This window comes from Apteryx rowi, unplaced genomic scaffold (genome assembly GCF_003343035.1).
Source record: "Apteryx rowi isolate R43461 unplaced genomic scaffold, aptRow1 scaffold_536, whole genome shotgun sequence".
NCBI classification, from domain to species: domain Eukaryota; kingdom Metazoa; phylum Chordata; class Aves; order Apterygiformes; family Apterygidae; genus Apteryx; species Apteryx rowi.
In genome coordinates, this window is record NW_020450801.1 from 189,191 (window position 1) to 201,205 (window position 12,015).

The 12,015-nt window shown below is 40.6% G+C and overlaps 1 protein-coding gene across 1 annotated transcript in view; it reads left to right on the plus strand.

Moving 5' to 3' along the window:
* ARPP21 (cAMP regulated phosphoprotein 21) overlaps nt 1–7,477 on the plus strand; it is a 147,448-nt gene extending 139,971 nt beyond the window's left edge. Inside the window, exons 20-21 of the mRNA XM_026081051.1 lie at nt 5,884–6,035; nt 7,220–7,477. Of these exons, the coding sequence (XP_025936836.1) occupies nt 5,884–6,035; nt 7,220–7,477 (410 nt within the window). The remainder of the gene's footprint in view (nt 1–5,883; nt 6,036–7,219) is intronic.
* Nucleotides 7,478–12,015: the final 4,538 nt, after the last annotated feature.

Below are 12,015 nucleotides of genomic sequence, written 5' to 3' on the forward strand. Positions count from 1 at the left end.
GGAGAGACAGGGCAGAGGAGCCTGTCACGCACACACAAAAATTAGTCCTTTTCATTGGAGGATAGGAAAAGTATTAAGAGCTAACTGGCTAACATTTTGCATAAACATTTCAAGTCTGGAAAGGACCATTTTGATCATGTAATTTAATGCTCTGAATAATACTGGACACAGAGCATACTCTAATCATATCTTTATTCCCAGAATTTCTTATTAAACTGATGAATATCTTTTATCAAGTTGTCCATCCTTGTTTTAAAGATTTCAGGTGATAGCAAAGGTGCTTCCTCTCTAGGTAAATTGCCCCACTGTTAATTATAGGCTCTGTTGAAACTTTGTGCTTTATTTCTAATCTCAACATTTCTAGGTTTATCTTCCAGCCATGTAATTTTATTGTACCTTTTTCTACTCCGTTCAAGAGCTGTCTTCCAGCAGATACCCCTTTATCTTTTGAATGCATTGAACAGAGTAAGCTCATTAGGTCTCCCAATAAGAGGTACACTTTCTGACATCAGATCATTTTTGTAGCTCTCTTCTACGCCCTTTCCAGTTTATCAGAGTCCTTTGTGAACATAAGCACCTACAATGAGCACAGCACTCTGGACTGGGTCTCATTTCTACAGAATTTGACACTATGCTATTTCAGTCCTTTCACAGGGTGTTTCCTTGTGCCTACATCCAGAGATGGTGCTCACTCCTCTCATAGGAGTGAACCTTTTTGTTCACTCATATTCATTCTTTTCCCAATGCCTTGGGTGGTGGTTGCAGGGGAGTGCTGAGCCGTTCCCCACCGGGAATGGGTCTGCACCACAGGAAAGAGCGTAGGTCAGAGGGGCCGGATCCGAGAAAGGCACCACTGTGGACAGGGACGCAGCACTGGCCAGATCTGTGCAGCATTGCACCCAGCCCAATTAGCCCCGCTGAGGTTTCCCCTTTGAATTCCTCCTGGGCTTTGCATGCCTAAGCTGCTGCAGCATGTTGCTGAGATAACTGCATTTTGGTCATCTCCCAGATTTGCTGGTGGCAACAACTAGGCTTGTCACAGCATTAAACTGAGTGCTGCAAGAAGGGGGCAGGTGAGCTCTCAAATCACTTCACACCAAAACCACTCAAATTTATGCATTTACATCGGATGGGGTTACATGCAAAGACCCTTAAAGCCTACTCAAGTGGTGAGAGTACAGCAAGATTTGCAGTCTAGGGGACACTTGCCAGACAAAATTTTCTTTATCCAAAGTGCTGATTACTCTTTACCCAGAGTGCTGATATAGATATTACAAAGCTGTCTTGCTAACATATGCCTTGAATCTAAAATCAGTAATGAAACAGTCCCTCCAAACTTGGATGTGCTGTTCATGAAGAATATATACTAAGGCCAGTAGAGCACCAAACAGGCTTTAATTACAGCCCTGGGTGACGTTTCTGGCAGAGGTGTGAGACCATTGCACTTCGTCTTTTAAGCTCCATAGCCTCATTAAGAAATTAAAACATTTGTGGGTCTTTCATGTAGTCTTTCTCCCTCTGGGATGTTTAAGTTAGCTGACTGTCAGCATGGTGATACAGGCTATAAAGGTTCAGAGAATTACCTTGATAATATGACGGCCTCTTCCATTTAGACTGCAATCCAAGGCTCATTTTTTCTCTGAGGCATTCATTGAAATTCTGTGCATGATTTGTTCCTCTGGTTGTTTAACAATGTCTCTCATGTTTGCCCTGATTTAAAAAATCCTCCTTTGTAGCAGAGATAACATAGAGCAGGATGATATAATTGCAGTAAAGAGGCCCTGGAGCTTGCACTAATAGGATGGTTCATCTGATGTGTACTGCCATTAGAAAATAACCCACGTATGTATGTTCTCAGGGGACAGTAAAGAGGCTTTTAAGGATTACACTTTATGTAGTATGAAAGCTAATGAGCAAAAGAGCAAGTATGAAGAAAACTATTGCTGCAAAAAGCATGGTGCCACTTTCTGTTTCACTCATTTCCTGACACCTGTGTAGCTCCAAAATATCCATCTCTGCCCAGCGATGCATGGCTTTTCATGCGTTACAGTCAGTTCCCAAACCTTCTCAGAACACTGTGTTATTTTCATTTCATTGAAAAATAAATAGCATGCCAAAAGCATGGCAAAACTGAATTCAGGATTGAAACTGCGGTGTGTGTACAAAATAAATAGTTTTGAAGGAATAGCAATCTCTGATAGTCTGTCCCCTCAAAAAAAAAAAAAACAAGCTGGAATGATATAGTTAAGATATATAGTTATATATAGTTAAGATAACTAGAATGATATAGTTCCATCAGCTTTGCTGAAAGGTTGATATATTAAGGCTCTCAGTTACATAGAGTTTCAGTTCTCCCATCTCCATTCTTTTCCTGGCCAGTGTGCAAAAATATATGAAGACATCAACACACAGTAAGTGTAGAAATATCTCTTCCAAATGTTATGTGGTACTCAGAGTTAGATTTGCACACTTTGGCTTGCAGAAGTAGAAAATTCAGACCGGTTGGTTTCTGATATTAACAACTTCTTGTACAAATGGATTGCTGCATAGTGTGCCAATTCTTTCCCCTTGCTTTTGTGCTAAAGCAGCAGCCATCTAGCATAACAGAGATGAGCTTCTGTTGTTTTTTCTCTCAACATTTGCCTCTTGCCTACAGATCTTATTGTGGATAAAGGAATTCACCTTTTTAATACTCCATAGCCCATCTGCACAACTGGAGTATATTTTTGTACATTGTCAGGTTTTTGTATTCAATGGAAGGGGTGGACTTGCCTCTTTCTGCATATATTTAACATAGTAAAGGGTCTGACTTTGCCATCAGGTAAAGAGGCTTCCTTTGAGTTGCAGGCCCTCTGAGGGTAGGCAGGGTTTTGACCTAGAACGCCAGTGCTCTGCTGGGGTTCTGTGGTAGGAGGGACATCCATAACATCGTTACTGTCCAAAGGATGCTAGTCATAAGAAAGTCCAGGAATCGTAACTTAGGGATAGGTGACAGTCAGCATCTTTGCAAGGGACAAGGAGATCAGAGGAGCCTTCTTAAGCATCCCAATTTCCACACACAAGTCAAGGGAGCTAGTGGTCAAGAGACCACAGTACCTCCCTCTGGGCTAGAAAAATGACTGAGTTTCCCTTAAAGGAAAAGAAGATTCAGGAGGCAATGAGATGAGATTTTTATATTATATATCTTTACTCTCATCTAATAACATTAGAGGTTTGTTACATGTGTGTGAAGTGCTTTTCTGCTCATATTGAGGCCCCTCTGTGTGGTCAGAGCATTGTACAGAGCTCACAGAGAAAGCAGAAAAAGAGGTTTGCTTCTGTCTCCCAGGGGTGTAGCAGGACTCTGCATGGTGGGACAGGAGTGAAGAGATGCGTGTGCCCCATGGACAGGAGAAATTGCTTAAGTCCTTGAAGAACCAAAAGATCATTAAAATAATAACCCATAGTCCAGTGGACCTCAGCTCTTGACACTTCCACTTTTCTGCATTCCTGCACTTAAAATGTGGAGTGGTTGTACTGTGTACTAAGCAGTATTTGTCTGCTGATACAGAGGATTTCATGAATTAGTTTTGGCAGGTCAGGGGCTACATGTTATTGTAATGCCCCAGTGAGATGATGCCTCTATGTTCAGCGTAAGGACAGATCCATAGGCATTTTCAAAACTTTTCATTTCAGCTTGTATCGCATGTCTGTACCAGGCAACAAATTCATCACATTGGTGAATATGGAACACAAAGCTGAGGTGAAAAAACACCTGTATGTTCAAACATACAGCAGAGTATCAGCAAGAGTCATGGTCATGCAGTTATATTTATGAGAGATGACAGAAGAGCTTCTCTCTTCTTGACCCCTATGGTGGTTGTCTGTCTGTCTGCCTCTGCACAACACCAGTTACCACTCTGCCACTGCATCACGGTCCAACACTGTGAGCCCAGATCGAATGTTTGATTACATTCACCAGTTTAGATTCCCTCGATCCCTGGTCCACCATCAAGCCATAGTTCATTGCAACCTTTGGGACTTACTTGATAGCCACAAGTGACATAAAATGAACTCTGTTGTTGCTTCCAGTTTATTTGACTCCACTCTGCTTAAACTTTCAGTCTTGCAAATACCAGAATAGTGGTGCTAAATTTTTTATTTCTGTCCTTTCTCCCTCTTCTCCCCCCTCCATAATTGGTATACAGGAGCAGAAGAGGACTTCAAATTTTATTATTGCTGTATAAGCCTCCTGTAAACTCAGTTACAGCACTTTTGATGTTGGTAACTTTTGTGACTAAAAAATATGCTGACACTGTGTTTGTGCTTAGGAAAAGAGCATATTTGAATGTATAATAATCTGGTGCATTTGGGAGATGTTTGATGCTACATCCCAGCCAAGTTAATCACTCATGGAATTAATTTTTTTATTTTGTTCAGTTAACTGGAAACATTAATCTCATATCTGTGGAAAAGGCATCTTTAATGCCAGAAAATTGATCAAAGGTACCCTACATTTCTCTTGCATCAGAAAACATTTTAAGGAAAAGCTGTTAGTTCATGGTAGACTGGCAGAAAAAGAGACATTGCTTACTTTATTTTTCTTTACATAATGAAGAAATACCCAGGTGATGATTTCCAGTTTGTGGAGTATATTGAACCATACTACTTGTATTCATGAATATAAATTGAGCAGACGTGACACACATTTTTCATATAAATATAACAGCGTTGTTCCTTCCGATAATTCTTCTTTGCCTGAAATATGCTTATTCCGAGAACATCAATACAGAGCTAATAGTGCACTGCATAACTGAATGTTAAAAAAATATGAGTGCTAGAGGACAAGGAATGTCTTAAGGAAAAAATATTCATAGATTTATAATGACTGTGGCTGGCTGCATTTTTCAAGGACAGGCAGGATCTTTCTGTTCTTCCTTTCCTTTCCCACTTTTTCTGCAAAGTCCTTCACTTCTAATTATTAGCTTCACCCAGCCAGCCCATTTCTGTCCAGCAAGGCTCTTTCTCAGGCTGAATCGTATTGCTGTCAAACAGCACACCACTCACAGTTTATTTCCCTTCCATGCTTCTGCTTCATTAGCAGCTTTGCACTCCAGATCATCCACTTTGCCCATTTCTCACTTAGTCCTAAAGGAGCAATCCCGGCAGAAAGCCTGCAGTGTTGTGGTGACTTTGAATGCGGAGCTGATAGCTGGTTGAAACAGAAGCACGAACTTTCCCTCTCCGCGCTGTCAGCAGTGTTCCCACTGAGCAAAGGGGAGAACCAGATAGTCCTTAAGCTATGATTTTCCTCTTTTGCCAGTCAGCAAACAAATAGGACAGAACGTGACCCTTAACATGCTCTAATCGTAACCTTACAAGGAAGAGGCAAAGTGTATACATGTGTTTTTCTTGAGTAAATAAAGTGCGCTCTGCTTACACCCTGCTAGAGATCTGCATTATGAGGAAGGTAAGAGAGAGATGCTCTCTGAGGTATAATTTTGAAGCCAAGAATGTAAACTGCCAGATTAGATTGTAAGGGCCAAATACTGGTGTCCTTGAAGTCGATGGGAGTTTTGCCTCTGAGGAAGTAGCCGGAAGTCATTAGCACCCTCTGTCTGTTCAGGGCTTTATGTCAAGAGTCCCTCAAGGTTGTCTCTAGCATGGGGTGGAAGAACATGAGGAAAGATTGATGCTTGCTAACGTTAGCCTGCCAGGGCTATCAACTCATGACATGTGTCAATTTCCCTTAGATGTTTATTTCTAGTAACGCTTCTCTAGAAATAGAGCGGCTTTTTGACTAATGCAGGGAGAAATGATGGGATCACCTGCTGTTACATTAGAACAGTTTTAATTTTGCCCCTCTAAACTACAGCTTATTTGCAAATGACTTTCTTCTTCCAGGTTATCAGCCTGTCTTGCCTAATCAGCAGCAGGGGTTCCAGGGTCTCATGGGAATGCAGCAGCCTCCCCAAAGCCAGAACCTGATGAATAATCAACAGGGAAATCAGGTGCAAGGCATGATGGTGCAGTATCCAGCCATGTCGTCTTATCAGGTACTTGGAAGTGGCGAAAACTGCTGTTCTCTGAGAATGCTTAATTAAATTAAGTTCTTGTATCACTGAATGGTCTTTACTACTTCATCATAATAGTACGCAGCAGGAGGCCTCCTCATAAGTACCCTTCTAAGTCAAATGGGTTTGTTTGCTTCCTGTTTGCGTATACTTAGTACTCCCAATTTTCATTCTGAATGGGGAATACATTAGATGAACTATTTATTATAGCCTGCAGTGTGAGTAAAACTTCTCAAGGCATAAAGGAATTATACTTCCTCCTGCAAAGAAAAAGAATTAAAAAATAAGAGACTGAGAATATATGAAAAAATAAGAGAATATTGTTCATTTTTTTGCTATTGCAGTATTGTTCCCTGTAATGAAGTTGAGTGCTTTGCCTGATCCAGTTATAAATTACTTGTCCATGCAGACTCTTGCCAGTGCCCTAAGAGAAAAGAGCTCACCACATGTACTAAAAACAAACTGTAGCCAGATAGATTTATGCTTATTGGATTTCAGGGAGAGGGAAGGAGATAACTTGATTTTTACCAAGTCCATAAGTCACCCAGACTTCCTTATCTTCCCAACTTTATACCTGGCTCCAGTGAGATATGACGAGAGCTTACGAGGTGGCCTGTGTGTATGTTTCCTAATGGTCCCTCTGGAAAGTTAAGAAACTAAATGACTTCTAATTCATTTTAATAGAATGCACTGATTGAGCAGCCTGTCATCTTTTCCCTTGACTTCTCTAAAAACACTACAGCAACCCAGATGGGAATGGGGGGAATTGCTTGTGGGTAAAATTAGCCCCTTGAGTTTTCAGAATTACTATGCTGAAAATGTATTTTAAAGGTTAATGATCAGGTTAAAGGCTTAGACCTTTCAGATGGCCTAGATATACCAGGTTTGAGTCTTCTGTCTGCACTGATCCTGGAAATTCACATTCAACTAGATCATGACAGAGCTACTTAACAGACCCAGGAGAACAGTGATTTCTCCTTAACCCCTCTCTTACCAAAAGTATGTGCTCAAGGATGAGAAGAGTTCTGAGTAGCAGAAAGTGCCACATCTTGGCAGAACATGTTGTGCATACTCAAATTCAGATAGTAGGAAAATAGGAATACTCAGGACCTACTTTAATTTGTTTACTAATTTTTTTTTTTGCATGTTTCTATATTCTTGTTTAGGTGCCAATGACCCAGGGTTCTCAAGGATTGCCACAACAATCATATCAACAACCAATCATGCTACCTAATCAGTCAGGTCAAGGAACACTTACAGCCACTGGAATGCCTGTTTACTGTAATGTCATACCTCCTGCCCCACAGAACAACCTACGGTTGCTTGCCCCACACTGCCCCTCCAATAACGTTCCAGTTATTTCTGCCAACTGCAGGACAAACTGTGCAAGCATTAACAATGCAGGGTGGCAGGTCAAGTACTGACACTGTGGCTTAGTGTGGATATACAAAGGATAGCTGTGCATTATTTGACAAATAACTCATGGCCTTCAAATGAAGAGGAACACAACAGAATAATCAGTTGAGGACATAAGTACTGACTATGCTCAAGTGATCTGCTGCTGGAAAAATCTGTAAAAAAATAAAGTTAATTTTGAAAAAATGTTTGCTGGTTAATGGTGCATATTTTTGTCATGTCTGCTAGGTATGCCTTTATAGCTTAGCTAGTGACATGAATTCATTGAGGTAAGATTTTTTCCTACCACTGAACACCACTGTGTAGATTGTAATATCCCTGATTTGGATTAGTTTTGTACTTTGTGTTGAGTTTGTGAAGCTAAAAGTATTTAAAAATATAATAAAATCACATTGTACCAAAGCTGTAATGGAAATTAAGAAACAGAAACAAAAAAAGAATTACTGAATGGAAGGAATAATTTATATACACTATAGAGTTTTTTTATGGATATATACTGTATTGTAGTGTTTAATCACAATAAAGCTATTTGACCTCATGGAGAAAGGTCATGTTTCTACCACCTGCTTGGTCTCCTCTCTGTTTTTGAATGAACTTCCCATTGGTTCTGCATTGTCTTGTTTCAGGTCAAGCTAAGGGGAAAAGTGAGGCCTTATGGGTTTGTAGGAGTTTGGTGAAAACACATGCCGCTGCCTTAGCATGACCAAGACAGCTAAGGCCACATTAGAGTAGGTACCCCAAAAGAGTTCAGTGAATGAGGTGCCATACATCATTTTAAACTAAGTTTGTGCTTTTCCAATCTCTAGGTCCACTAAGATCCCAAATGCAATTGACCACAGCTAAAAGCCTCTACTAACTAAAACCTGTTTAAGAGGCTGTATTACAGTTGAATATAAGAAGACATATAGCTGTTCAGTGATAGCACATCCACTGGCGGGAAGATAAGGATTGGTGTAGCAACCACAATACCCAGCAATCCTTTTGATCTGTGGATTTACTCTACCTAATTATTGCTACTCCAGCTATAAAGCCCTTTTACAACACAAGGATGACAGTCCAAAAATCGGGTCCATCACATTAAAGTAGTGGGGAGAGACAATATATTTGCATTTTTGGTTCTTAAAACATACAGAAAGTGGGTTGGCTAAAATTTTTAAACCTCTTTTAAATTCCTGTGGCATTTCGCATTATTGCATCCGTGTTCACTCAAATTCCCAGCTTGTTTTGATAAATTATTCTTCATTCATAAATGTTGCATAGAGTTCATCATTCTGCTTCTGTGATGACAAGGTTTGAGTAGTAAATGTGTTTACCAGAGAAAAGCATGTGTTATTTCGTTCACTTAAGCTGCTCTTATGGTTGGTTTTGAACAACTTTAAAACAGGTAGAACTTCGGGACCCCCAAAATATGCATATGCATCATATAAAAGTCTGAGATGCTTTCTATGCATATAAATCTACATTAGGCATAGTATGATTTTAGGTACACTCAAGAGGACAGTAGTCTACAATGTCCTTGACCATTGCTAGTCTCGATATGAAACAGCTTTTTCTTTCCCATTAAGATGGGTGGTAACTCCTTTGCATTCTTCAGCTGTGGAAGCAGGAATTGGAGGGGCTACAACCTGTATTTAAAACTTTTTTTTCTCTCTTTTATGCAATAAAGTTATTTTTCAGGGTTCAGTCTTTCTTGCATACATTTCTTAAAGTGTGGAATTTCTACTGATTCCAGTCCTATGGGGTCATAAAAAAGCCAAACACTGAATCTTATGTAATGTAATCACGATCCATTTGCTGAGAGACAGTCAAGAACATGAGCAGGGAAGTAAATACAATTCACTCTTCAATTAGAGGTGAAACACCTAGGGAGTGCATACTGATTGATTTATTTTTCTCTTTTCTTAAATCAAGATATGGCATTTGAATTTTGCCTGTGACCCTGAACTCTCATTTTAGACAGCCTGCACTGAATGGCTATTATTTGCTTTTTAATGTGTTATATTCTATTGAGGTTTCTTTCCTCGCATTACTATAATTATACATAATTGGTTTTTTTCTTCTGCTGAGTGACTGACTGCTGATTGAATGACCGTCCTTCTCTTTCAAGGCTCCAGGGTCCAGCAGGTGGGACCCACTGGTGGTGACCTTGAGCAGGACAGGTTGTGTGTGGCCAGGCTGAACTAGCAGGGGGTCTCCATGGGCATGGGGTATTGAAAGTAAAGGGACTCTCTGGTACTCACTATATTTGAATCTTGTTTCTTCTCTTCATTGAAGCACTACCATTACCTTATTGATCTGCCATCTCCTCAGAGATCTATGAGTGAAATGCCTGGTAAAAAGAAATCCCTCAGCATCGTACATCAATGGCAGACCAGGCTGTAGATGTTCTCGGTAGCAATGGGGAAGGGGGTCAAAAAGCAAAACCCAGGAATCCTGCTTCTTGAAAGATATATTTTCCTCATGCCCTTATTCCACACTATTGGTCATGCAACCTTGGAAATTTGATATCCCATGACTGACCATGGCTGTGAATTCCCATGATGTACTGTTTCTCTCCATTCATTCAATGACCAGCTCATGTAAAACACGTAAGCAACTGTGGGAGCACAGATCCTACTGACTGCCTGCCTCACCCTTGTGCTAGGAACACCCACCTACAGATTTCATGAATCTCTTTCTGCTGAAATGAGCCTTTAACTTTTTATTCAAAATGGAGCAGTTTTAGGAGTAGGTCCCAGGCACCCACCCTAAAATGGCCTACATCCAGTGATTGTCTCACTCTCCGAAGAGTTTGAATCTCCTTAGGCATAGGAGGAAACTGAACTCAATCTCCCTCAGCTATGGTGAATGCCCTAATTATTAAGATAGCATATACATGGGGGAGATATCTCATGTGTATTGCTGGTGCACATCATTGCTTTATTCTAGAAGAATTTATATTTGAAGACAATTAAGTAATTCCATATCAAGCTAAGCATAAAAATTAATCTCTCCTAATTTTATTTTTTCAACATAAGATTTTTTTTAAGTCTCCTAAATTTTTCTTTCACTAATAGAAATCATCTGAGCAGGATTTCTTAGCAGCCTTCTGCTACTAAAGTAGAGAATTTCCAGTATTGAGGCATTGTCAGAAGGTGAGAAGGAGGTAAATAGAAGCTACCTGCAAATTAATTTAACCAAAATGAATGAATTCAAACTATTAATTCAAACTCCAGTTTGTAGCAGTGAAATGACTTAGAGGTCATGCTCTTCTCCTGTGGGATTGCTCTGTCACAGGATGTTTGCTTTTCTGTAGTCTTCTCTTTAAATCCAGCAGACTTGAGCAGCTATACTCTGTGGCAGCCCTATTGTGGCACTAGGGGCTGTTCATGTCATCTTCCCTTTATTTGGTGAGTATTTGTTCTGTCTGTCGTGTTTTGCTTTGTCCTTCTTTTTTAGATTCTGAAGCTGATGGAAAGTCCTCCCAATGCCCAGTATATGTTTAAGCTGCCACTGTTCATTTATGTATTTATTTTTAATTAATATTGCATTCAGAAACTGAAGAGGCATATTCTAAATTAAGCTGACTGCATCAGATGACACTGATTAGCCTTTTCGGTAGGTCTAATCCATTTGGGCTGTAATTTGCAGAGATTGTGCATCCTAACAGAAGCCAGATGCTGTTTGCTATTGTCCGCCCTTTGTACTGCCCGAGAAGTCAATGTTTTCCTTCTAAAACTGTAATCCCTTATGTTTCTGTTTGACTCTGTGTTACCAGCTTTCTGTATTGAAGGCAAACTGTACAAATTATCCCAGCAAGAAGTAATGGAGATGCATGGGGAGGAGGCCATTGTATGCTAAGAGCATTTCATCCCACCGTTAGCTGCTCTGTCACAAGGCTAACCCATCCCGGCAAAGTCACCGAACGCTTGAATGTGATTCTTCCATCAGCATTCCTGAAAGCAATGCAAAATAGCTGAAGGAAAGCTGGTTTCCTTGGGGTCCCTTCATATTTGGGGAGAGCCTCTGGTAGTGGGCAATGCCTGGCCAGGCCTGGGTGCCTTGACCTGCCATCAACCAGTGCCCCTCTGTTGTCCAGCAAGAAAGAAGGAGAATAGTTTCCTTCACCTACAGCCCGGAGACCACACTTTATAAATGTTCCCAGCTTCAAAACCTGGTTAGCTCACGTTGTCTAAAATCACATTTCTGGAGCAGGATGCCACCACGCAGTCTTAGGTGGTGGCCAGATTAGGGCAAATATTGAGCCTAGCTCTGAGTAGTCCTTCCTCACAGCAATTCTGCAAAGCCTCAAACACTACTCAAAGCTGCGTGGTGGGCAGTATAAATGCTCACAGTGTTTTGGAGGGGAAAAAGTCTCATGCATACGTTGTCAGTGCCACCATAATACAGATGACACAGCAGTGGAGGGGGAAGCCAACTCCTTCTGAGTCAGGGCAAAAGATCCCCATTTCTAATTGAATTTCTGCCCCTGGTTTGCTTTAAAAATTGACTCCCTTCCTTTCATTCTCCTGAAAAGTGTGTATAATGAGTCTTTTAATCTGTGGCA